Source organism: Molothrus ater, chromosome 30 (assembly GCF_012460135.2).
Source record: "Molothrus ater isolate BHLD 08-10-18 breed brown headed cowbird chromosome 30, BPBGC_Mater_1.1, whole genome shotgun sequence".
Lineage (NCBI taxonomy): Eukaryota > Metazoa > Chordata > Aves > Passeriformes > Icteridae > Molothrus > Molothrus ater.
Window position 1 is genome coordinate 1,436,393 of NC_050507.2, and position 25,159 is coordinate 1,461,551.

Sequence of the window (25,159 nt, forward strand, 5' to 3'; positions counted from 1 at the left end):
AGGAGGGTAATGCTTTCCAGCTGCAAAAATAAAGCCTGGGAGAGGAGCAAGTGCTTGCATCACCCCAAACCCCCCTGCCCTGTGCTGCCCTGCTCGGAGCTGGGGCTCAAGTGGACACTCCCAGCTGGACCAGGACCCCCTTTTCCCCTGGACTGGGGCAGGGTGGGTGTGAGGGGAGTGTGGGGCTGGAATTCTGTGCCTTGTTTTGGCTTTTTCCTCTTTGAGTGTTGGGCTGGACTCAGCTCCAGCTCGGAGGGAGAGGCAGGAGAGGTGGGAAAGGGGGTCTGGGATGGGTTGGACCCCTCAGGGAGGAGAATTTGGGGGTCTGAGCCATGGTGGGGGCCCCCTGAGCCGTTCTGCCAACGCTCCCCATCCGCCCCTGCCTTGGATCTCTCCCTGGGTCCTGTGACTCTGACTCAGCCACGCAGGCGCCAGCCAAGCCCTGCTTTTTTTGGGGAATTCTTGCACATCCCCTTGCTCAAGCGTTTCTCACCCCAGCAGGGCCCTGCCACCCCCTCCCCACGTCACAGGGGGGGTTTGGGGAGCAGGGGAGGGCTGTGGGTGACAGCAGGACTCTGTCTTAGGGGCAGAATGTGACCCCAGTGCGCATTTTTAGGTGCTTTTCATCCCAAACTCCCCTTGCCCCAGGAGCTGAGGGGTCCTGGTTGGAGCTTGAGCCCTGTGCCAGCCCTGGCAGGTTGGGCAGCACATTGGGAGCCCTGTTTGGGGTTGATTCCTTGGCTTGACTGAGGTTGTTTCCTCCTCGTTTGAGGCTGATTCCTTGTTTTTGCTTGTTTCCATTTGTTTTTACATCCCTTTGCTCAAAGTGTTTCTCACCCCAGAAGGGCCCTGCCACCCCCTCCCCATTCCCAGTGTTCCTGCAGGGTGACCCCCATGTCACAGGGGGGTTTGGGGAGCAGGGGAGGGCTGTGGGTGACATCATGACTCTGTCTCAGGGGCAGAATGTGCATTTTTAGGTGCTTTTCATCCCAAACCCCCCTTGCCCCAGGAGCTGGGGGGTCCTGGTTGGAGCAGGAGCCCTGTGCCAGCCCTGGCACATTGGGAGCCCTGTTTGGGGTTGATTCCTTGGCTTGACTGAGGTTGTTTCCTCCTCGTTTGAGGTCGATTCCTTGGCTCGGGCTGTTCCCACTTGTTTTTGCGAGCTGCCTCTCGCCGGGTGGTGGCTGCGGGCGCTGCAGCCTCGCCCTTCCGGAGGGGAGGGGTCAGTGTCCCCATCCCTGTCCCCATCCCTGTCCCCATCCCTGTCCCCATGGCCACAGAATGAGCTGGCTGAGCTGGCCTGGCTCGCTCAGCCACGGGGATTGGGGTTCGTGCACCCCAAACTCTCTGTGTGCTCACCCCAGCCCGGCCGTGTGGATGGAGAGCCCCGGGATCAAGGGTGGGGTGGGGGCATTGCAAAATCTCCTGGCTTGGTTCATGTTTTCCCTGCTCTCTTGGTTAATAATTCAGTGCTGTCTGGCCCTGCTCCACCAGGGCTGTCTGGGTCTCTCTGACCTTGGGGCTCTGAGGATGGGGGGCTGCTCTGGCCCATCTTTGCTCCTTTGGGGCTGTCTGGGTCTCTCTCACCTCGGGGTCCTGGGGCTGGGAGGCTGCTCTGGCCCATCCCTGCTCTCCTGGGGCTGTCTGAGTCCTGCTGGGACTGAGGGGTCCCTGTGCCCCATCCCTGCTCCTCCAGAGCTGTCCAGATTCTGTTGGCCTTGGGTGCTGGGACTGGGGGGTCCCTGTGCCCCATCCCTGCTCCTTCCTCCAGGGCTCTCTGGCTCCCTCTGACCCCTGGGTCCTTCTGCCCTGTCCCTGCTGTGCCCATCCCTGCTGTGCCCATCCCTGCTGTGCCCCATCCCTACTCCTCCAGGGCTCTCCAGATCCTGCTGGCCTCAGGATGCTGGGCCTGGGGGGGTCCCTGTTCCCCATTCCTGCTCCTCTAGGGCTCTCTGAGTCCTCCTGATCTTGGGGTCCTGGAGCTGGGAGCTCATTGTGCCCCATCCCTGCTGTGCCCATCCCTGCTCTGCCCCATCCCTGCTGTGCCCTGTCCGTTCTCACTGTGGTGCTGCAGTGATGGGGATGCAGGGTCCGGGGGTGCACCAATCCAAAGGAGAGCTCTCCAAAACCCTTGGGATGTCTGGGAGCTGCAGCCCCTCAGCCTGGCCTCTGTCCTGGCAGGCTCAGGAGGGGCTGAGCAGCTGAGCACTGGCCAGGCAGGAATTCGGGTGCGTTGGGCTGATCGGATTTAACTGGTTTAATTAAATACTCACTGGCTTGCACTGGTTTAATTAAATACTCACATGCTGCCTGCCAGGTGCTGCCTCTCACCTGCTCCAGGCCCCAGGGTGTCTCTGCAGCTCTGGATTAGCTCTGCTCCCACCTTGCCCAGCAGGATCTGCCCTGGGTGCCACGTGTGCCATCCCGTGGGGCTGTTGGGGCCCCTTCCCTGCTGCCCCCTCCCTTCTGCAGCAGGCACCTGGCAGAGCTTCCCCTGCCCCACTGGGGTTCCTGAGGGATGAATTCCCAATGTTCCTGTGAGATTAACCCCCAGGGTTCCTGAGGGATGAGTTCCCAATATTCCTGCAGGGGAAATTTTTATTCCCTGTGTTGCTGCAGGAAAAAAAAAATCCCAGTGTTTCTGCAGGATGAATTCCCAATATTCCTGCAGGATGGATTCCCAGTGTTCCTGCAGGGTGAATTCCCGAGATTTCAGCAGGAGAAATTCCCAGTGTTTCTGCAGGGTGAATTCCCAGGGTTCCTGCAGGATAAATTCCCAATATTCCTGTAGGATGAATTCCCAGTGTTGCTACATGCACTCATGGCTCCCATGGGTTCATTCCTTGGCCGTGCTGGTGTTTGTGACCCTGGGATGCTGTGGGTGCCCTGTGGGTGCTGTGTGTGCCCTGTGGATGCCATGGGTGCCCTGTGGCTGCCCTGTGGGTGCTGTGGGCGCCCTGTGGGTGCTGTGGGTACCATGGGTGCCCTGTGGGCACCCTGTGGATGCCATGGGTGCTGTGGGTGCTGTGGCTGCCCTGTGGGTGCTGTAGGTGCCCTGTGGGTGCTGTAGGTGCCCTGTGGGTGCTGTGGGTACCATGGGTGCCCTGTGGGCGCCCTGTGGATGCCATGGGTGCCCTGTGGTTGCCCTGTGGGTGCCCTGAGGCCCCACACAGGATGACCAGGGCAGATCCTTTCTAGGGGTGCAGATCCCAGTGCACTCATGGCTCCCATGGGTTCATTCCTTGGCCGTGCTGGTGTTTGTGACCCTGGGGGGCTCCTGGCTCTGTCCCTCCGTTCCTCACCCCCCTTTCCCTCCCTGTCCTGGCCCAGATGTGGAGCAGATGGCCATTGACTGGCTCACGGGCAACTTCTACTTCGTGGATGACATCGATGACAGGATCTTCGTGTGCAACAAGAACGGGGACACCTGTGTCACACTGCTGGACCTGGAGCTCTACAACCCCAAGGGAATCGCACTGGACCCAGCCATGGGGTGAGTCCCGGGAATTCACCACCCTTGGGGACACCTGGGGACCCTCTGGGGTGGGGGTGTTCCTGTACCTCTGTGAGCCCTCCCTGCAGGGACATTTCCCACTCACCAGGCCCAGCTCAGGGTAAGCTGCTGCGTCCAGCTGGTGCCACACAGCCTGGGCACAGCTTTGCTCCAGATTTTGGGACCTGGAGTGAGTGGTTTTTGGGAGCTGGGGTGGCTTTTGGGACCTGAGGTGGCTTTTGGGAGCTGGAGTGGTTTTTGGGAGCTGGAATGGGGCTTTTAAGAGCTGGAGTGGCTCCATGCACAGCCAGAGCAGCTCCCTCGTGTCTGTGTGTCCGTCCAAGACGTGGGCACAGCTTTGCCTCAGATTTTGGGACCTGGAATGGTTTTTGGGAGCTGGAGTGGCTCTGTGCACAGCCAGAGCAGCTCCCTTGTGTCTGTGTGTCCATCCAAGATGTGGGCACAGCTTTGGCCCAGATTTTTGGGGAGCTGGAGTGGCTTTTAGGACCTGGAATGGTTTTTGGGAGCTGGAGTGACTCCATGCACACCCAGAGCAGCTCCCTTGTCTCTGTGTGTCCATCCAAGACATGGGCACAGCTTTGCCCCAGATTTTGGGAGCTGGAGTGGTTTTTGGGAGCTGGAGTGGCTCTGTGCGCAACCAGAGCAGGTCCCTTGTGTCTGTGTCTCCATCCAAGACATGGGCACAGCTTTGCCCCAGATTTTTTGGGGAGCTGGAGTGGCTTTTAGGACCTGGAATGGTTTTTGGGAGCTGGACTGGCTCCATGCACAGCCAGAGCAGCTCCTTTGTGTCTGTGTGTCTGTCCAAGACGTGGTCACAGCTTTGCCTCAGATTTTGGGACCTGGAGTGGTTTTTGGGAGCTGGAGTGACTCCATGCACAGCCAGAGCAGCTCCTTTGTGTCTGTGTGTCCATCCAAGACGTGGTCACAGCTTTGCCTCAGATTTTGGGACCTGGAGTGGTTTTTGGGAGCTGGACTGACTCCATGCACAGCCAGAGCAGCTCCCTTGTGTCTGCCTGTCCAGCCACTGCCTCCTGCACAGCCCTGAGGATGAGGATGCCAGGATGCTGAATCATGGGGGCAGCTCAGGGCACCCCTGGCAGCTGCCAGCCCCTGGGAGCTGCTGTGGCAGAAAAACCACTAAAGAGGAAAATTCCCCTCCTTGCCAGCTGATGGGCACTTCCCTTCTGGCTCGGATGGAAAACGCTGGGGTTGTTGAGCAGAAAATCAGGAGTATTTCATATAAACAAATTTCACAGAGAATCCTGGAGAGAGCTCCAGGGCTGGTGCAGACAAGCCCCGGAGGTGACTGGGTTGAGTCCCTTGGGCTCTGTGGTGGCAGTGATGATCTCTGGCTCTGCTGTGTTGGGAGTTGCCACCACAGGTGCCTGTGGAGCTCTTCCAGTGACACCAACACGTCCTGAAGCTCCCAGGAATTCTGTGCCAGACCCCGTGGGCATCTGTCAGAACCCAGGAAATTCCTCAGGCTGCCCTGGAGGGCTCGAGACCCTGCCCAGGGGGCTCAGGGACCTTGGCACAGAGCACAAGACTCCTGTGCCTTTGATTTAGCCCTTGGAAAAAATAATTACCAACCTTTATATGAAGGATTACAAGTCAAGAAAGTTTAAGTAGAATGATAGTTAGTTTGTCATGGGGTGAAAAATCGATTTTTTGGGGTTTTTAGAATGGGGGTTCAGGAGGCAAGATGGAGGAATCTAAGTGTGTCCAGTCTTTCTCCTTCTTCTTCTTCTTGGCCTCCATTTTCTGCTGTGATGGTGGCACTTTGGGATTGGTTTAGAGTGGAAGCTCAGTGTCTAACATAGGTGACAGGTATTGGAAAATTATTGTAAATATTTTGTAGATTTTAGTATAAAAAAAGCTAACACCACCCCAAGGGCTGGAAACAATTCCCAGCTTTGTGTGAGGAGTTACAAACCACAAGAGTTTGAGTAGAATGAGAGTGAATTAATCACTGGGTGAAAATGTAGAATTTTGGGGATTTAGAATGGGGGTTCAGGGGGCAAGATGGAGGAATCTGGGCATGTCCTGTCCTTCTTCTCCTTCTTCTTCTTGGCCTCCATCTTCTGCTGTGATGGTGGCACTTTGGGATTGGTTTAGAGTGGAGACAAACTGTCTAACACAGGTGATAGGTGTTGGGAAGTTATGGTGAATATTGTACACGTAGTTTTTAGTATAAAAGGATAACACCAGTGTGCCTCAACCCAACCTGCTGGACAGATCTCAGCAGGTCAGAGAAAGAATTTTATAGTTAAGAAACAATAAACAAGCTTGAGAACAAGAATAGAAGAGTTCTGACTCCTTCTTCAACTAAGAAAAGAGAGTTTCTAATGCATCTCAAAGTCACTCTGACCAGCAGAGATCCCAAACAGATCTTCTGCTGTGATGGTGGCACTTTGGGATTGGTTTAGAGACAAACTGTCTAACACAGGTGATAGGTGTTGGGAAGTGATTGTAAAAAATGTAATGTAGTTTTTAGTGTGCCTCAACCCAACCTGCTGGACAGAGCTCAGAGAAAGAATTTTATAGTTAAGAAACAATAAACAAGCTTGAGAACAAGGTTGTTCAACTGCCAGGCTGAGAAAAGAGACTTTCTGAAGCACCTCAAAGTCTCTCTGACCAGCAGAGACCCCAAGAGGCATCCACACATCCAAATTCTGCCTCTCCCAAAGCTCCCCCTGGCTCTGAGCTCCCGCCCCGCTCTTCTCTCACAGCAAGGTGTTCTTCACCGACTACGGGCAGATCCCCAAGGTGGAGCGCTGCGACATGGACGGGCAGAACCGCACCAAGCTGGTGGACAGCAAGATCGTCTTCCCACACGGCATCACCCTGGACCTGGTGAACCGCCTGGTCTACTGGGCCGATGCCTACCTGGACTACATCGAGGTGGTGGATTATGAGGGCAAGAACAGGCACACCATCATCCAGGGCATCCTGGTGAGTGGGTTTGGGGGAGAGGGAGCCACGCTTGAGTGCTGCTGGTCTGCAGTTGGGACTTTAAAGGTCCAGCAAAGAGATGAGCCCTGAGCATGGTCCTGCCAAGGATGGTCTTGATGGGCAAGAGCACAGTGAGGGCAGGTGATGGACAGGAGCCATGAGGTGGGATGGACATCACTGATGGCCAGTGATGGACAGGAGCCCTCAGGTGGGATGGTCATCACTGATGGTCAATGATGGACAAGAGCCATGAGGTGGGATGGACATCACTGATGGCCAGTGATGGACAGGAGCCCTCAGGTGGGATGGACATCATTGATGGTCAGTGATGGACAAGAGCCATGAGGTGGGATGGACATCACTGATGGCCAGTGATGGACAGGAGCCCTCAGGTGGGATGGACATCACTGATGGCCAGTGATGGACAAGAGCTATTGGGTGGGATGGACATCACTGATGGCCAGTGATGGACAAGAGCTATTGGGTGGGATGGACATCACTGATGGCCAGTGATGACCACCACTGATGGCCAGTGATGGACAAAAGCCATCAGGTGGGATTGGGGGTTTTGTGTGTCCTGGAGCCTGGCTCTCACAACTCCTAAATCTCTTGTGGCTCTCACAACTCCTAAATCCCTGGTGGCTCTCACAATTCCTGAATCCCTTGTGGCTCTCACTACCTGTACTCCACCAACTCCTCAATCCCTTGTGCCTCTCACCTGATACCTTCCAAATCGAACACCTGTATGGGCTGACTGTCTTTGAGAACTAGCTGTACACCACCAACTCCTAAATCCCTTGTGGCTCTCACAACTCTCCCTGATGGCTCTCACAACTCCTAAATCCTTTATGGTTCTCACAACTCCTAAATCACTTGTGGCTCTCACTCAGTACCTGTACACCACCAACTCCTCAATCCCCTGTGGCTCTCACAACTCCTCAACCCCTTTGTGCCTCTCACAGCTCCTGAATCCCTGATGGCTCTCACAACTCTTAAATCCCTTGTGGCTCTCACTACCTGTATGCCACCAACTCCTCAATGCCTTGTGGCTCTCACAACTCCTAAATCCCTCGTGTCCGTCACAGCTCCTAAATCCCTCATGCACTCACCTGGTGCCTTCCAGATCGAACACCTGTACGGCCTGACTGTCTTTGAGAACTACCTGTACGCCACCAACTCGGACAACGCCAACGCCCAGCAGAAAACCAGCGTCATCCGCGTCAACCGCTTCAACAGCACCGAGTACCAGGTGGTGACGCGGGTGGACAAGGGTGGAGCACTGCACATCTACCACCAGCGGCGCCAGCCCACAGGTGGGACCCTCACTTTGGAGCAACAGCTCCCTGGTTCCTCTGCCAGGGGTTTGGGTGGGGTTTTAGGAGGGGTTTTGTTCGTGGGAAGGGTGGTCAGGGATTGGGAGTTCCCGTGTCTGGGGGTGTGCAAGGGTTGGGTGGATGTGGTTGGGTTGATGAGGTGGGCATTGGTCACAGGTTGGACTCAGTGATCTTGGAGGTGTTTTCTGACCTCAGGGGTTTTGGGATTCCTGCTCCCCAGAACATCCTGGGGTGCCCCTTTTCCTGCCAGCACCGTGTCTCTTCCCGTGAGAGCTGCTCCACGTGGTTGATGGATCATGGAGATTACAGAGATGTGGGATCTTAAAATGCAAATGTGGCGTCTTAAAATATTGATGCTCCCTCACCACCGTCTCTGGTGGTGTGCAAGGACTGAGTGGATGTGGCACTCGGTGCTCTGGTCGGGTTGATAAGGTGGGGATTGGTCACAGGCTGGACTCAGTGATCTTGGAGGTCTTTTCTGACCTCAGGGAGTTTGGGATTCCTGCTCCCCAGGACATCCTGGGGTGCCCCCTTTTCCTGCTAACTCCTGTGAGAGCTGCTCCACGTGGATGATGGATCATGGAGAGTACAGAGGTGGTGGGAGCAAATGTGGCATCTTAAAATATTGATGCTCCCTCTTCCTCTCTGTCCCCACTGCCAGCACGTTCACCCTGGTGCTCCCAAGCACTGAGGGAATTCCAAGGAGCTGAAAGGCTCCAGTGCTTCACCAATCCCTCCCTGCATCCATCCATCCCTGCCTGCTCCCCCCCCTCCCCAGCACCTTCCTGCAGTTAATCAATTTACTCCTTATAAATCCTCTTAGTGTCTGCAGCCTACTCGGCATTTTCCAGACTATAAAATGAATCAGGAGGTTTCTGAGCAGGGAAAGGAGCGTGATTAAGGGGCTCTCTGGCTGTCCCCCCTCCCAGGGCTTGTCCCACTGGTGCAGCAGGATTGGGCAGCGTGTCCACATGGCTGTGGTGGTGTGCTGGGACCTGCTGGCTTCTCCTCAGGGATCCTTCCCATGGGGAAGTTCTTTCCCATCTCTGTGCTGAGCTCAGCCTTTTCCTGACTGGCTGGGAGCTCCTGGGAGGAACGAGTTTCCCTGCAGCCCAGGGAGGACCCATGAGAGCATCCCCATGTCCCTGTGGTTGCAGCCCTGTCCCCCTTGTGCTCCCTGTCCCCCACTGTGAGAATCTATAAAATCAGAGGGTTTTGGGAAAGCTGCAAAAGGCAGGCTTCAGAGGCAGTGGAACTGTGATTAGAGCTAAGCAGCAGTTATGAGATAGGTCAGCAGAAAAATTATTTAAAAAGTAGAAAAAGCAAAGACAAATAGAACAATGGTCTGTGTATCAATGCTTGTTTAGAATAACTCCCTAAGCTACAGAAAAGTTTATCTAGCAAGATATTAGGGAGGTTGAAGCCTAATAATGGAGCTCTGTGCGTTGTGTTTTAGGGCTTACAAGCAGGTATTGTATTCAAAATAAGCAAGCATTGTTTTAACCAAAGGTGCTTATTACTGTTTTAACAACAGTGCTTATGGTGATTGGATAGAGCTACTGTCAATGTGCTTTTGCTTTGTGGGATTGGTCAAGAAGCTTTTAAAGCAAGTTTTAACATTAAGTTCTTGGTTTGCTGCCTGAGATGTGAGCTGCTGGCATCTTCCCATTGTCATAACCATGGAATGAGACTGATGCTGAAAAATAAAACAGCTCAAGGCAGGTTCCCAGCAGTCCTGTCCCGTTGGTGATTTGTACACAGCCCCCGACCAGCGATACCCCTCGTGCTGCCTGTGTCCCCAGGGTCCCCAGCAGCTTCAGCCCCTCTCTGTGTTGCAGTGAGGAGCCACGCCTGCGAGCCAGATCAGTTTGGGAAGCCAGGAGGCTGCTCTGACATCTGCCTGCTTGGGAACAGCCACAAGAGCCGGACCTGCCGCTGCCGCTCCGGGTTCAGCCTGGGCAGCGACGGGAAATCCTGCAAAAGTGAGTGCTGGCTTTCCTGGGGGAACCTTTGGGGTGAGGGGCTGGGGACACGGGCTCTGCGTTCCCTGCTGTGACCCCACAACAGCCCCAGTGCCACCCCCTGTGTCCCTGTCTCTCCACAGAGCCCGAGCACGAGCTGTTCCTGGTGTACGGCAAGGGGCGTCCTGGCATCATCCGTGGCATGGACATGGGTGCCAAGGTGCCAGATGAGCACATGATCCCCATCGAGAACCTCATGAACCCCCGGGCGCTGGACTTCCACGCTGAGACTGGCTACATCTACTTTGCTGACACCACCAGCTACCTGATAGGGCGCCAGAAGATCGATGGCACGGACAGGGAGACCATCCTGAAGGATGGTGAGTGGCCAAGGGGCCTGGCCTTGCAGGAAGGATAATAAAATTATTACCATCATAATAATTTAATAGTAATAGTAATAGTAATAGTAATAGTAATAGTAATAGTAATAGTAATAGTAATAAATAATAATAATAATAATAATAATAATAATAATAATAATAATAATAATAATAATAATAATACCATTAATTTATATATATAAATTGATATATCTAATATGAATTAAAATAGTTTATAGTAATTATAAATAATATATAGTAATTAAGATAGAAATAAAATGAAATAAATACATTATAGTAATTTATATATATTTATATATAATAATAATTTAATAGTAATAATAATAGTAATCTATTTATATAAATTTATATATAATATAAATAATAATAATTTATAGTGATTAAAATTAAATTAAATTAAAATAATAATAAAATAATAATAAAATAAAATAATATAAATAATAATAATTTATAGTAATTGAAATTAAATTAAAATAAAATAAAAATTATAGTAATTTATATCTATAAATTTATATCTATATTTATATATAATAATAATTTAATAGTAAAAATAATAATAGTAATAGTAATTCATATATATAAATGTATATATATAATATAAATTATAATAATTTATAGTAATTATAAATAATATATAGAAATAAAAATAGTAATATATATAAATTATATATTTTTATATAATAATAACAATTTAATAGTAATAATAATAGTAATACTAATAGTAGTAATAATAATATAATATCATCATATATTCTATATATCATATAGAATATATATAAAATATATAATTGTATTATAATATTGTCATAATAATATAATAATTTAATAACAATAATACTGACAATAATTGTATAATAATATCATAATATCATATAGAATATATAATATAATAATATTATCATAATAATGATAATATTATATGATAGTATGATTATATATATTATATGATATTATCATAATAATAATCACCTGCCTGAGATACAAGGAGCTTAATGCCCAGAATATTCAAACAACTATTAGCTCAGGGTGATCCCACTTGACATGTCTATGGTCCAAATTTTCAGTAAATTTAGCATTTCATAAAATTTTCTCTGTTCAAAGAGCAGCTCTAGCAGACTTTCCCATGGGTGTCCATCATCCCCCTCAGTTTGGGTCAGGATTGGGCACCTTTGGGGCTGTTGCTTCCACTTTTCACCTCCTGGCTGGTGACAAACCCACTCCAATTTTCCCCCACAGGCATCCACAATGTGGAGGGGATCGCTGTGGACTGGATGGGGAACAACCTGTACTGGACAGATGATGGCCCCAAGAAGACCATCAGCGTGGCACGGCTGGAAAAGGCTGCCCAGACGAGGAAGACTCTGATTGAGGGGAAGATGACGCACCCCCGTGCCATCGTGGTGGACCCCCTGAATGGGTGAGGGTGCCTGGGTGGGCTGGGCTCTCTGGTGGGGCCACAGGGATGTGGTTGGGTCTTGTCACAAGCTGTGGTGGCCAGGCCAGGGCTCAGCTTGGTGTCCATGGCAGGTGGATGTACTGGACAGACTGGGAGGAGGATCCCAAGGACAGCAAGAGGGGCAAGATTGAGAGGGCTTGGATGGATGGATCCAACCGAAACATCTTCATCACCTCCAAGACTGTCCTGTGGCCCAACGGGCTGAGCCTGGACATCCCAGCCAAGATCCTCTACTGGGTGGATGCTTTCTATGACCGCATCGAGATGGTTTATCTCAATGGCACCGAGAGGAAGGTGAGTGGGGTCTGGGACACCGATCACCCACAGCACTGGGGAGCTGAGCTCTGACCTCTCTGCTCTCCTCTTCCATCACCCTGTCCCTGTCCCTGTCCCTCTTCCTGTCCCTGTTCCTGTCCCTGTCCCTGTCCCTGTCCTTGAGTGCCCATCCCAGCTAACGGAGCCTCTCTGCTCTCCTCCCCTCCCATCACCCTATCCCTGTCCCTGTCCCTGTCTCTGTCCCTGAGTGCCCATCCCAGGTGACAGAGCCGCTCTGCTCTCCCTTTCCATCACTCTGTCCCTGTCCCTGATCACCCTGTCCCTATCCCTATCCCTATCCCTGTCCCTGATCATCTTGTCCCTATCCCTGTCCCTGTCCCTGTCCCTGTCCCTGTCCCTGTCCCTGTCCCTGAGTGCCCATCCCAGGTGACAGAGCCTCTCTGCTCTCCCTTTCCATCACCCTGTCCCATCACCCTGTCCCCATCACCCTGTCCCTGTCCCCATCCCTGTCCCTGTCCCTATCCCTGTCCCATCACCCTGTCCCTATCCCTATCCCTATCCCTATCCCTATCCCTATCCCTATCCCTATCCCTATCCATGTCCCTGTCCCTGTCCCTGATCACCCTGTCCCTGTCCCTATCCCTATCCCCGTCCCTGTCCCTGTCCCTGTCCCTGTCCCTGTCCCTGAGTGCCCATCCCAGGGAGCCTCTCTGCTGTCCCTTTCCATCACCGTGTCCCATCACCCTGTCCCTGTCCCTGTCCCATCACCCTGTCCCTGTCCCCATCCCTGTCCCTGTCCCCATCCCTGTCCCTGTCCCAGTCCCATCACCCTATCCCTGTCCCTGTCCCTGTCCCTGACCCTGTCCCTGTCCCTATCCCTGTCCCCATCCCTGTCCCTGTCCCTGTCCCTATCCCTATCCCTATCCCTATCCCTATCCCCGTCCCTGTCCCTGTCCCTGTCCCAGTCCCATCACCCTATCCCTGTCCCTGTCCCCATCCCTGTCCCTGACCCCGTCCCTGTCCCTGATCACCCATCCCATCTAACATCCCCTCTCCTCCTCCTCCCCACACGCACAGATCGTGTACGAAGGCCCGGAGCTGAACCACGCCTTCGGGCTGTGCCACTACAGCAATTTTCTGTTCTGGACCGAGTACCGCAGCGGCAGCATCTACCGGCTGGAGCAGGCCTCCAAGGCCGTCAGCCTGCTGCGCAACGAGCGCCCGCCCATCTTCGAGATCCGCATGTACGACGCCCAGCAGCAGCAAGGTCAGAGGTTTGGAGGGGCTGGGCAAGAGGCTGAGCTTCCCCCTGTTGTAGTCTGGTTTTATGCTTTGTGATGGTTTTGGTTTTGCGTCCCCGTGTTTTTCCCAATTATCCCAGTTTGTAGCCGCCCTCGCTTTACCTGTGTGATCCCTTTGATGAGATCATCCCCAAATCCCCAAGAGTGTCTCTAGACAACAGATAGTGTAATGCTTGCCAGACATAGTCATTATTTTTTCATTTACTAGCAACTAGCGTTTAAATTCCATTTTACGCATCCATTTTTTATTTTATCTTGACTTTTTTTTTTTTTTTGTTAAACAACCCAACCATATATTCCCCCCTTGTCCAAATCACTTGCCATCAATACATTTTCAATGAACCTTCTTCTATATTTCCTGCGTTCTTAGCCAATGGCTACCTTAGCAAGCTTGGTGGATATCAGCTCTTTAGTGATTATCAGCTCTCTTAGGATTCCAGCTCTTTGCTTGCTAAGGTGCCTGGCAGGCTGGTGGGGAAGCAGATGCTGCAAGAGAGGAGGAGAAAAATGTCCTGGGGTTCCACAGCGATGGTTTTATTGAGGGGTCTGTGAAGGGTTCCAGCAATGGCTCTTCTAACCTGAATGGGCTAAACCAGCCCCTTTTTATAGGGAATAAGGGGATCCAAACTTGTCCAGTTGTAGGGGTTAAGGGAAAGTGACCTGTGGGGTTACAGAGATAAGCTGGGGTCTGAAAGGTGGAAGGCGGGAGCTTCTTTTGCTATTTCATCACGGCTTGGCAATTCCTATCTTCAAGCCTCGGCCCTCCATGGGGCCCTTGCAAGCTCAGAGCCTGCTATGCTTGCTCTCTGTCAATCACTCTGCATCCCATCCCCTCCCTCTAGGAAGCTTCAGTCCAGGACATCGAGTGATTAGCCAGAGGCCAGGGGTCAACCCCCCAGTTATTACCCCTTAGAGATCCTAAATATCCATTCCCCCAATATCCATCCCTTAGGGTCACTTATTGGTTAGTAAAATGTTATCTACTTTTGATTTCCACCTCCCTTTAAATGTAACCTTGGCATTCCCCCACCTCTTTTTGTTGCCTTTTAGCCATCCCCATGCTCCTTGTTTTCCTTTCCTGTTCTTCATGCCCTGCCCTTCCAGCCTTCCTTCTTTTCCCCACCCTAATTCCATCAGGCTCTGTGTCCCCATGGCCTCACCTGGTGTTTCCAGCTGCCTTCCAGCTGTGACTGCCCCCAGGGACTGGGGGCTCCCAGCACCCCAGTGGGCCTGCAGGTGTCCCTGGGCACTGAAATGCCACCTCCTCACCCTTTCCCTCCACAGTGGGCTCCAACAAATGCCGTGTCAACAACGGGGGCTGCAGCAGCCTGTGCCTGGCCACCCCTCGTGGCCGTCAGTGCGCCTGTGCTGAGGACCAGATCCTGGGCTCAGACTCTGTCACCTGCGAGGGTAGGCTGGGACCTTTTTGGAGGCTCTCCCCATGGGATGCTGCACTTGATCACTTGGTTCAAATCCTGCCTGTGCTTTTCCTGTTGGCAGCCAACCCATCCTACATCCCCCCGCCGCAGTGCCAGCCCGGGGAGTTCGCCTGCAAGAACAACCGCTGCATCCAGGAGCGCTGGAAATGCGACGGGGACAACGACTGCCTGGACAACAGTGATGAGGCCCCCGAGCTCTGCCGTGCGTGATCCCTCCTGGGCAGTGGGATTTGGGCTCCTCCAGATGTGGAGGAAGTGGTTGGGGCAGGGTTGAGTAGCCAGGACTCTTCTGTCCCCTCTCCAACTCCTTTGGGGCAGCACTGACCCTGTCCCTGTGCCATCCATGCCCTCCTTTGGGGCAGCACTGACCCCTGTCCCTGTCCCTGTCCCTGTCCCTGTGCCATCCATGCCCTCTTTTGGGGCAGTGCTGTCCCTGTGCCATCCATGCCCTCTTTTGGGGCAGCACTGACTCTGTCCCTGTGCCATCCATGCCCTCTTTTGGGGCAGTGGTGACCCTGTCCCTGTGCCATCCATGCCCCCTTTTGGGGCAGCACTGACTCTGTTCCTGTGCCATCCATGCCCTCTTTTGGGGCAGTGGTGACCCTGTCCCTGTCTCTGTCCCTGTCCCTGTCCCTGTGCCATCCATGCCCTCTTTTGGGGCAGTGCTGACCCTGTCTCTGTCCCTGTCCCTGTCCCTGTCCCTGTGCCATCCGTGCCCTCCTTTAGGGCAGCACTGCCCCTGCTCCTGTCCCTGTCCCTGTCCCTGTCCCTGTCCCTGTCCCTGTGCCATCCATGCCCTCTTTTGGGGCAGCACTGTCCCTGTCCCTGTCCCTGTCCCTGTCCCTGTGCCATCCGTGCCCTCCTTTGGGGCCGCACTGCCCCTGCTCCTGTCCCTGTCCCTGTCCCTGTCCCTGTGCCACCCATGCCCTCTTTTGGGGCAGCACAGGAGAGTTGGTTGAGATTCTGATGCCAAGTTTGAGCCTCCAGCCCTTTTCTGCCCCAGTTTTTCTCTTTGTTGGAGGGACGGGATGGGATGAGGATGGTTCTCAGTGTGTTTCCCCCCACAGACCAGCACACCTGCCCCTCAGACCGCTTCAAGTGCAAGAACAACCGCTGCATCCCCAACCGCTGGCTCTGCGACGGGGACAACGACTGTGGCAACAACGAGGACGAGTCCAACTCCACCTGCTCAGGTGAGGACCCTGCCTTGCCCTCAGGGAGCCTCAGGAGAGCCCGTGCTGAGCCACAGCCTGAGGTTTCGCAGTCTCACATGTGCCCACACACCCTGGCTTTGCCCAGGGGGGTCGTTGCCCACCTTCCCCTGACACAACAAGGTACACTGGGCCATTAACACTGCATCTGTCCCTCCTGGCCAGCCCGCACCTGCTCCCCCAACCAGTTCTCCTGCGCCAGTGGCCGCTGCATCCCCATCTCCTGGACGTGTGACCTTGATGATGACTGTGGGGACCGCTCCGACGAGTCTGCCTCGTGTGGTGAGCTGGGACTGGGAGCTGTCTTGGTTTGGAAAGCCAGGAGTCTGCTAAGGAAGGCAGGAGCCTCCCCTGAAATGGAGAATATAAACCCTCCCCACCCCTCTGAATTGTTATAAATTTGAAATTAAGGGGCTCTCAGGCAAAAAAATGAGAGCAGGAAATAACAGTTCTTTAATAGGGAAAAGAAAAAAAAATAAAGGACAAAATAAACAATGCAGTGCACTAGAACAACACTGCCAGAGTCAGAACCCAACCTGACACCCGGTGGGTCAGGGTGTTGGTGTCAGTCCCATTGGAATTGTGGCTCAGCCCTCCTGCAGTGTCAGGGGTGGTTCTGCTGGAGCAAGGGGGATCTGTAGAGAAGGATGGATTCTGCCTCTGGAGATCCAGGGGAAGAAGAGGCAGCTGCTGTTCCTCTGGGGAATCCAGTGGAGAAGCTGTGCTGGTGTCTCAAAACCTCTGGATTCTATCTGGGTAGGAATGTTTGAAATATCAGATTCTATCTGGGTAGCAGTGTTTGAAATCTCAGATTATATCCAGGTAGGAATGTTTGAAATTTCAGATTGTATCCAGGTAGGAATGTTTGAAATCTCAGATTGTATCCAGGTAGGAATGTTTGAAATCTCAGATTATATCTGGGTATGAATGTTTGAAATCTCAAGATTGTATCCAGGTAGGAATGCTTGGCTCCTCCCTCTGGGCTCTCATCTCCCAATGGGATGCTGTAGTTCTTATCAGCCATGCAGGGACATTCAATAGCTGCTATCAGCTGATGTCCCCTCCTGAGGGAGGAGTGATTGTGAGCACTCAGAGAGAGAGATAAAGCAAACTGCCCACTTGACAAAGATAATCTGCGATACAAATGGAAATAGAAAACATCCTACATGGCAATCTGGAACAGGAGCACTGGGGGTGCTCCCCGGGGCTGTGAGGAGGGTTGGGGTGCACGGGAGGTGTCCCCTGGTGTGTGTTGGGCTGTGCTGATGGTGCCTCTCCCTCCCCTGCAGCCTACCCGACCTGCTTCCCCCTGACACAGTTCACCTGCAACAACGGGCGCTGCATCAACATCAACTGGCGCTGTGACAACGGTGAGGACCCGGCCCCGGCTGTTCCCCGGGGCATGGCGAGACCTGAGGAGGGGGTGCAGCCTGGCAGGGACCCCATTTGGGCAATTTGGGCCAGTTCTCAGCGTGTGCTGAAGGGCAGAGCCCCGAGGGGAGCCAAAACTGAGCCCATCCTGCAGCCCCCAGCCCCACATTTCCCTTGGCTGTGCTGGGGCTGCAGGAATAACCTGGCAGGGATTGTTCCAGACCTTGGCACCTTTGTAAGGTTTCCAAAACCCTCCCCTGGTGCTGGAACAAAGTGTGGCATGGCCAGAGCTGCTGGTGGGGCTGATCCAGGCCCTGCAGCCTCAGGGAAGGCAGGAGAGCTCTCCCAGCCAGCTCCCAGCTGCCCTTGGATGTTTCCAGGGCCAGGCCTGGGACAGAGGGTTTGCCCCAAGGTTGATTTCCTTTCCCACAAGTTTATATCAGTCTTTGAGCCGCTCTGCCTTGTTGGCAATAATTACAATCTTCAGAGCAGGGCGGGACACGGCTGCCTGGCTGAGCAGAGCTGGGGGTGCTGACTCTCCCTGGAGTTTCCTGATCTCCTTTAGAGCTGAGAGATGGTCCCTTCTCCTGGAATCCCCCATTGTGGCAGCCAGGCCTTGATGTGGAGCCCCTCATGCTGCTCTGAGCCTCACCAGGTGCCTGGGGCAGGAGCTGCAGCACCATGAGGGTACCCCCAACCCTGGCTGAGCAGAGCTGGGGGTGCAGACTCTCCCTGGAGTCTTCCTGATCTCCTTTAGAGCTGAGGGATGGTCCCTTCTCCTGGAATCCCCCCATTGTAGCAGCCAGGCCGTGGTGTGGAGCCCCTCGTGCTGCTCTGAGCCTCACCAGGGTACCCCAACCCTGGCTGCCCCAAACTGGGGGTGCAGGACTCTCCCTGGTATCTTCTTGAGCTCCTTTAGAGCTGAGGGATGGTCCCTTCTCCTGGAATCCCCCATTGTAGCAGCCAGGCCGTGCCATGGAGCCCCTTGTGCTGCCCTGAGCCTCACCTGCCTGGGGCAGGAGCTGCAGCACCACCAGGGTACCCCAACCCTGGCTGCCCCCCACTCCCCCAGCACCCTCTGCTGCTTCTGGTCTCGCCTCCCAGGCTCTGTGTGTCCCTGTCCGTGTCCCTGTCTGTGTCCCGGTGTCTCTGTGCCACCCTCTGTGTTTGTCACCTGTGCTGTGTTGTGTTTGTCACCGTGCCCACGCTCCTGTCTGGTGGTTCTGTGTTTCAGAAAAAGATTGTGGGGATGGCTCTGACGAAAAGAACTGTCCAAAGCCTACCGGTTAGTGCATAGATCAACATGCACCAAAACCCCCACCTGAGCCCCCTGAGCCCCCAGACCTGCCCCCTCCAGGGGGCTGTGAGCCCTGGGGGTGCTGCTGGACACTGGCAATGCCCCCCTGAACTCTCTGGAAATGCCCCCTGTGCCTCTGGCAAAGCCCCCCTGAACTCTCTGGAAATGCCCCCTGTGCCTCTGGCAATGCCCCTGGTACCTCTGGTGATGCCCCTGGTGCCTCTGGAAATGTCCCTGGTGCCTCTGGTGATGTCCCTGGTACCTCTGGAAATGCCCCTGGTGCCTCTGGTGATGCCGCTGGTACCTCTGGTGATTCCCCCTGTGCCTCTGGCAATGCCCCTGGTGCTTCTGGCAATGCCCCTGTGCCTCTGGTGATGCCCCCTCCTTCCCATCAGTGCCATCATCCCCATCAGTGCCACTGTCCCCATCAGTGCCAATATCCCCATCAGTGCCATCATCCCCATCAGTGCCACTGTCCCTGTCAATGCCAATATCCCCATCAGTGCCATTGTCCCCATCAGTGCCATTGTCCCCATCAGTGCCATCATCCCTATCAGTGCCACCATCCCTATCAGTGCCACTGTCCCCATAAGTGTCATCATCCCAATCAGTGCCATCATCCTCATCAGTGTCATCATCCCAATCAGTGCCATCATCCCCATCAGTGCCATCATCCCCGTCACTGCCATCATCCCCGTCACTGCCATTGTCCCCATCAGTGCCATCATCCCCATCAGTGCCACTGTCCCCATCAGTGCCATTGTCCCCATCAGTGCCATCATCCCCATCAGTGCCATCATCCCCGTCACTGCCATTGTCCCCATCAGTGCCATCATCCCCATCAGTGCCACTGTCCCCATCAATGCCAATATCCCCATCAGTGCCATCATCCCCATCCGTGCCACTGTTCCCATCAATGCCAATATCTCCATCAGTGCCAATATCCCCATCAGTGCCATCATCCTCGTGCCCATCTTGAGGCACCAGGAAGCAAATCCCCTCACCCAGTCTCAGGTGGGGCATCCACAGTGGATCCCTGTGGTGGTCCCCAGCCCGTGCCCCCTGTGCCAGGCAGCAGAGGGGCTGCATTGCCAGTGTCCAGGTACCCTCAGACCAAACCTCCCCCTCAAACAGCGGGCATGGGGGTTTCCTCCAGACAATCTGACCCCCCCAATTGGCTGTCCCAGCACCCCCAAAGGAGCTCCCATCCCCCAGAGTGGAGCCCAGGCTCCCCCAGGTTCATGGCTGATCTATGCAGTTTCTGTGTTTCATTTTCTCTGTGTGCTGCTGGTGCTGTGGGGTGGGAGGGCCGGGGGTCTCCATCCTATGGTGGGGGTCCCACCACCAGCACCGAGGGGCTGCTGTCACCCCCACGTCCCCTCTGTGGCGTGGTCTGTGCTGTCCCCCGTTGTTCCAAGGGGTCTTTGCTGTGCTCCCTCCTGCCAGCCCCGTCCTGGCCGGGCTCCTGCTGACCCCCCTGGCCACCCCCCTTCCCTCTGCAGACAACGACTGTGGGGACAACAGTGACGAGGCCGGCTGCAGCCACTCCTGCTCCAGCAACCAGTTCAAATGCAACAGCGGGCGCTGCATCCCCGTGCACTGGACCTGTGATGGGGACAACGACTGTGGTGACTACAGCGATGAGACCCACGCCAACTGCACCAACCAGGGTGAGCCCCAGCACGTGGGAAACGCCCCCAGCCACAGCCATTGCCCAAAATGCAGGGAGTTCTGCAGCTTTCTCTGGCCACACTCAGTGCCCAGATCCCCCTCCTGCTTCTAGGCAGGAATTCTGCAGCTTTCTCTGGCCACACTCAGTCAGTTCCCAAATCTCCCTCCTGCTTCTAGCCAGGGAATTCTCTGGCCACAGTCAATGCCCAGATCCCCCTCCTGCTTCTAGGCAGGGAATTCTGCAGCTTTTTAGGGCCACACTCAGTGCTCAGATCCCCATCCTGTGTCTCTGGGTGCCTCCAGCTGTTTCTCTGCTGGCTGAGTGGTCCTGCTGCTGGTCCTTGCCCAGTCCTGGAGCCCCAGATCCCCATCCTGACACTCTGGGTGCCTCCAGCTGTTTCCTTGCTGTCTGAGTGCCTGGTTCCCATCCAGTCCTGGAGTCCCAGATCCCCATCCTGTGTCTCTGGGTGCCTCCAGCTGTTTCCCTGCTGGCTGAGTGGTCCTGCTGCTGGTCCCCACGCAGTCCTGGAGCCCCCCAGCTCCACGGGGTGCAGGCAGTGAGCTGTGCCCTCCCCATAGCCACACGCCCACCTGGGGGCTGCCACACGGACGAGTTCCAGTGCAGGCTGGACGGGCTGTGCATCCCCATGCGGTGGCGCTGTGACGGTGACACGGACTGCATGGACTCCAGCGACGAGAAAAACTGCGAGGGGGTCACCCACGTCTGCGACCCCAACGTCAAATTCGGCTGCAAGGATTCAGGTGAGAGCTGGGGGGGCGAGGGGATCCTCCCTGGGGGGTGCTGGGATGATGGGGAAACACAAACAGCCGACCTGTGAATCCATCGTGATCCTGATGGATGGTGGCATCCTCAGATCCCTTCTGCTCTTCTCTGAGGAATGGGACACACTTTGGTGGGTTGGGGATGAGGGTGCAGGGACACCAGTTCTGGGGCTGACCTTCTGATCCCCAGGCCCTCCCTGACCTGTCCCATCCAACTTTTGGGGAGCCCTGAGCTGCTAAGACACCTCCCATGTCCCCCATGCCTGGGATACGTCTGGAAATGCCTGGAGACACCAGTTCTGGGGCTGACCTGAGCCTCCAGGCCCTCCCTGACCTTTTGGGGAGCCCTGAGCTACTCAAACACCCCCCATGTCCCCCATGCCTGGGATACATCTGGAAATGCCTGGAGACACCAGTTCTAGAGCTGACCTTCTGAGCCTCCAGGCCCTCCCTGACCTTTTGGGGAGCCCTGAGCTACTCAAACACCTCCCATGTCCCTCATGTGTGGGATAACACCTGGAAATGTCTGGAGACACCAGTTCTAGGGCTGACCTTCTGAGCCTCCAGGCCCTCCCTGACCTGTCCCATCCAACTTTTGGGGAGCCCTGAGCTACTCAAACACCCCCCATGTCCCTCATGTGTGGGATAACATCTGGAAATGCCTGGAGATACCAGTTCTGGGGCTGACCTGAGCCTCCAGGCCCTCCCTGACCTTTTGGGGAGCCCTGAGCTACTCAAACACCCCCCATGTCCCCCATGTGTGGGATAACACCTGGAAATGCCTGGAATAACTGGTTCTGCTCTGCTCCCTTCCCACCCTCTCCCTTTCAGCGCGGTGCATCAGCAAGGCCTGGGTCTGTGACGGGGACAGCGACTGCGAGGACAACTCCGACGAGGAGAACTGCGAGTCCCTGGTGTGCAAACCCCCCTCTCACACCTGTGCCAACAACACCTCCATCTGCCTGCCCCCCGAGAAGCTCTGCGACGGCTCCGACGACTGCGGCGACGGCTCCGACGAGGGCGAGCTCTGCGGTGAGCACGGGGCCAGGCGCGGGGGACGCGGGGCGGCCCAAGAGTGGCACCGGGAGGTGACAGCCGTGTCCTGTCCCCACAGACCAGTGCTCCCTCAACAACGGAGGCTGCAGCCACAACTGCACGGTGGCGCCCGGAGAGGGAATCGTGTGCTCCTGTCCCCTGGGCATGGAGCTGGGTGCTGACAACAAGACCTGCCAGATCCAGAGCTACTGTGCCAAGCACCTCAAGTGCAGCCAGAAGTGCGAGCAGGACAAGTACAATGTCAAGTGCTCCTGCTACGAGGGGTGGATGCTGGAGCCTGATGGAGAGAGCTGCCGCAGCCTGGGCAAGTTCTGCTGAAGGGCAGAGCCCCAAGGGGAGCCAAAGCTGAGCCCATCCTGCAGCCCCCAGCCCCATATTTCCCTTGGGGGCAGGGAGAGCTGGGGGAATAACCTGGGATTGTTTCAGACCTGCAGCCCCCAGCCCCATATTTCCCTTGGGGGCAGGGAGAGCTGGGGGAATAACCTGGCAGGGATTGTTCCAGACCTTGGCATCCTTTGCAAGGTTTCCAAAACCCTGGGTGTGTTTTGGGGGGCACCAGGGACTGGTGGCAGCCCCCCAGCTGCCTCAGGGGCGGTTTGTCCTCTCATGGAGCTGGGGGTTGTGCTGATGGACGTGGCTGGGTGATGGTGGGATTTGTGCTGACAGGGGCTGAGTGCACTGTCCCCTGCCTTGTTGCTGACCCTTCCCTGCTTCCCCCAGACCCTTTTAAGCCATTCATCATCTTCTCCAACCGCCACGAGATCCGGCGCATCGACCTGCACCGAGGGGATTACAGCGTGCTGGTGCCCGGGCTGCGCAACACCATCGCCCTGGACTTCCACCTCAACCAGAGCTCCCTGTACTGGACTGATGTGGTGGAGGACAAGATCTACAGGGGAAAGCTGCTGGAGAACGGGGGTGAGGAGCCTTGGGTTGGGGGAGCTGGGGCTTGGAGGGAAAGCAGGGGTGCAGGCCTGGGGTCAGTGATTCTGTGGGGTGTGATGCAGCAGCTGATAGTGATATCAGCCCTTGGGCCTGATAGTGATCCCTGCATGGTGATGCAGCAGCTGATAGTGATATCAGCCCTTGGCCCTGATAGTGATCTTGTTCTGCTCTCATTATGCAGTAGTTAATTAGCATTCCCAGCACTTCCCTGCTGGTAATTGCAGCCCAGCAGCTGGGCACAGAGAGGACACCCTCCCCAGCAGTGCTGCTCCCACAGGAGCCCAGTGGCAGGAGTAGGGATGGGGGCTGAGCCCTTTGGGATCTGGATTATGGATGGATGCTGAGCCCTTTGAGGGGCTTTGAGGTCTGGACTGTGGATGGGACCTGAATCCTTTGGGGTCTGGGACATGGATGGGGCTGAGCTCTTTGGGGTTTGGACTATGGATGGATGCTGAGCCCTTTAGGGTCTGGATTATGGATTGGGAGTGCTGATCTCTTTGGGGCCTGGGACGTGGATGGATGCTGAGCCCTTTGGGATCAGAATTATGGATAGGGGATGCTGAGCCCTCTGGGGTCTGGGCTATGGATGGGGGACTGAGCCCTTTGGGATCTAGACTATGGATGGATGCTGAGCCCTTTGGGATCTGACCATGAATGGATGCTGAACCCTTTGGCGGGCTTTGAGGTCTGAACTGTGGATGGGGGTGCTGAGCTCTTTGGGATCTGGAGTATGGATGGATGCTGAGCCCTTTAGGGTCAGGATTATGGATAGAAGGTGCTGATCTCTTTTGTATCTGGCCATAGATAGGGTGTGCTGAGCCCTTTGGGGTCTGACCATAGATAGGGTGTGCTGAGCCCTTTGGGGTCTGACCATGGATTGGGTGTGCTGAGCCCTTTGGGGTCTGACCATGGATTGGGTGCACTGACCTCTTTGGGGTTTGGACCATGTACAGGTGGTTCAGGCCCTGTTTGGGGAGGATACATCCCCCCACAATCAACCCCAGCTGAGCTGGGTGGAGCTGTTGGGGATATGGGGGTGATGGTTCTGTGCAGGCTGGGGAAGGGGCACCACCCTGAGCCCTCACCTTGTGCCCCACAGCCCTGACCAGCTTCGAGGTGGTCATACAGTACGGCCTGGCCACCCCTGAGGGACTGGCCGTGGACTGGATCGCTGGCAACATCTACTGGGTGGAGAGCAACCTGGACCAGATCGAGGTGGCCAAGCTGGATGGCACCATGAGGACCACGCTGCTGGCCGGGGACATCGAGCACCCCCGCGCCATCGCCCTGGACCCTCGCTACGGGTGAGCCAGGAGGGGACAGTGCCCACCAGGATATTGGAATTAATCCCAATATAGCCAAATGGGATGTGCCTGGGCTTGTCTGGCCCTTGCTGCTTGACCAAGGGTGGGAGCTGTGGTGGTTTCACCTCACAGACACCTTTGGCTGGCTGGATATTGCAGCAAAAGTGAGGGTGCCACCTCAGGGGTCTCTTCCCTGACTGATCCAGCCCCAGGATGGAGCTGCCTCACGTTGGGTGCCAATATATTGGAATTAAATACCAATATTGCCAAATGGGACGTGCCTGGGCTTGTCCAGCCCTTGCTGCTTGACCAAAGGCAGCAGCTGTGGTGGTTTCACCTCAGAGACACCTTTGGCTGGCTGGATATTGCAGCTGGGTGCTTGGGACAAGTCCAGGCCTGCAGGAGCTCAGGTTTAGCTCTGGTGGAGAAGCTTCAAGGTGATGGTGAAGGAAAAGGAGTTGGTTCTGATGGAGGGTTTGGATCCAGAGCTTTTTTCTGGCCTCTGAGTCCAGCAACAGCTCCAACAGAACTCCCTGACCCCGTGGTTGCTGCTCCTTTTAACCCTGGGGAGAGGGGCAGGGAAGGGGCAGGGAGCCACCAACCAGGTAATGGGGGGGAAGTCTCAGGGGACAAGTGACACCTGGATGGCCCAATGTCCCCCCAGGGCTGAGAGGCATCTTTTGAACTTCACCAATCACACGACACGGACAGCACCCAGCAGGGGCAAGGGAGGGGAAGGGAGAGGCGTTTGGCACACCTGGGGAAAGAACCGGGATGGACAGGCTGTTACATCACACCACAAAACCGGGACACGCTGGCACCTGTGAGATTGTGTTGGGGGGTGAGGCCACGGGCTCCTGTCCTTGCTCACAGCCTCTCCTCCTGGC

General features: G+C 55.0%; 1 protein-coding gene across 5 annotated transcripts in view; it reads left to right on the top strand.

The window, feature by feature from the left end:
* Positions 1 to 25,159, top strand: part of LRP1 (LDL receptor related protein 1) — a 120,741-nt gene that overhangs the window by 44,049 nt on the left and 51,533 nt on the right. For all 5 annotated transcript variants that reach the window (XM_054517729.1, XM_036399995.2, XM_036399997.2 and 2 more), the window contains exons 7-25: positions 3,331 to 3,493; positions 6,244 to 6,466; positions 7,590 to 7,779; positions 9,639 to 9,782; positions 9,905 to 10,141; positions 11,399 to 11,579; positions 11,690 to 11,912; positions 12,972 to 13,161; positions 14,480 to 14,605; positions 14,696 to 14,836; positions 15,702 to 15,827; positions 16,011 to 16,127; positions 17,135 to 17,215; positions 20,016 to 20,183; positions 20,764 to 20,946; positions 21,799 to 21,999; positions 22,082 to 22,327; positions 22,744 to 22,941; positions 24,068 to 24,272. In XM_054517729.1, the coding sequence (XP_054373704.1) occupies positions 3,331 to 3,493; positions 6,244 to 6,466; positions 7,590 to 7,779; positions 9,639 to 9,782; positions 9,905 to 10,141; positions 11,399 to 11,579; positions 11,690 to 11,912; positions 12,972 to 13,161; positions 14,480 to 14,605; positions 14,696 to 14,836; positions 15,702 to 15,827; positions 16,011 to 16,127; positions 17,135 to 17,215; positions 20,016 to 20,183; positions 20,764 to 20,946; positions 21,799 to 21,999; positions 22,082 to 22,327; positions 22,744 to 22,941; positions 24,068 to 24,272 (3,343 nt within the window). The remainder of the gene's footprint in view (positions 1 to 3,330; positions 3,494 to 6,243; positions 6,467 to 7,589; positions 7,780 to 9,638; positions 9,783 to 9,904; positions 10,142 to 11,398; positions 11,580 to 11,689; positions 11,913 to 12,971; positions 13,162 to 14,479; positions 14,606 to 14,695; positions 14,837 to 15,701; positions 15,828 to 16,010; positions 16,128 to 17,134; positions 17,216 to 20,015; positions 20,184 to 20,763; positions 20,947 to 21,798; positions 22,000 to 22,081; positions 22,328 to 22,743; positions 22,942 to 24,067; positions 24,273 to 25,159) is intronic.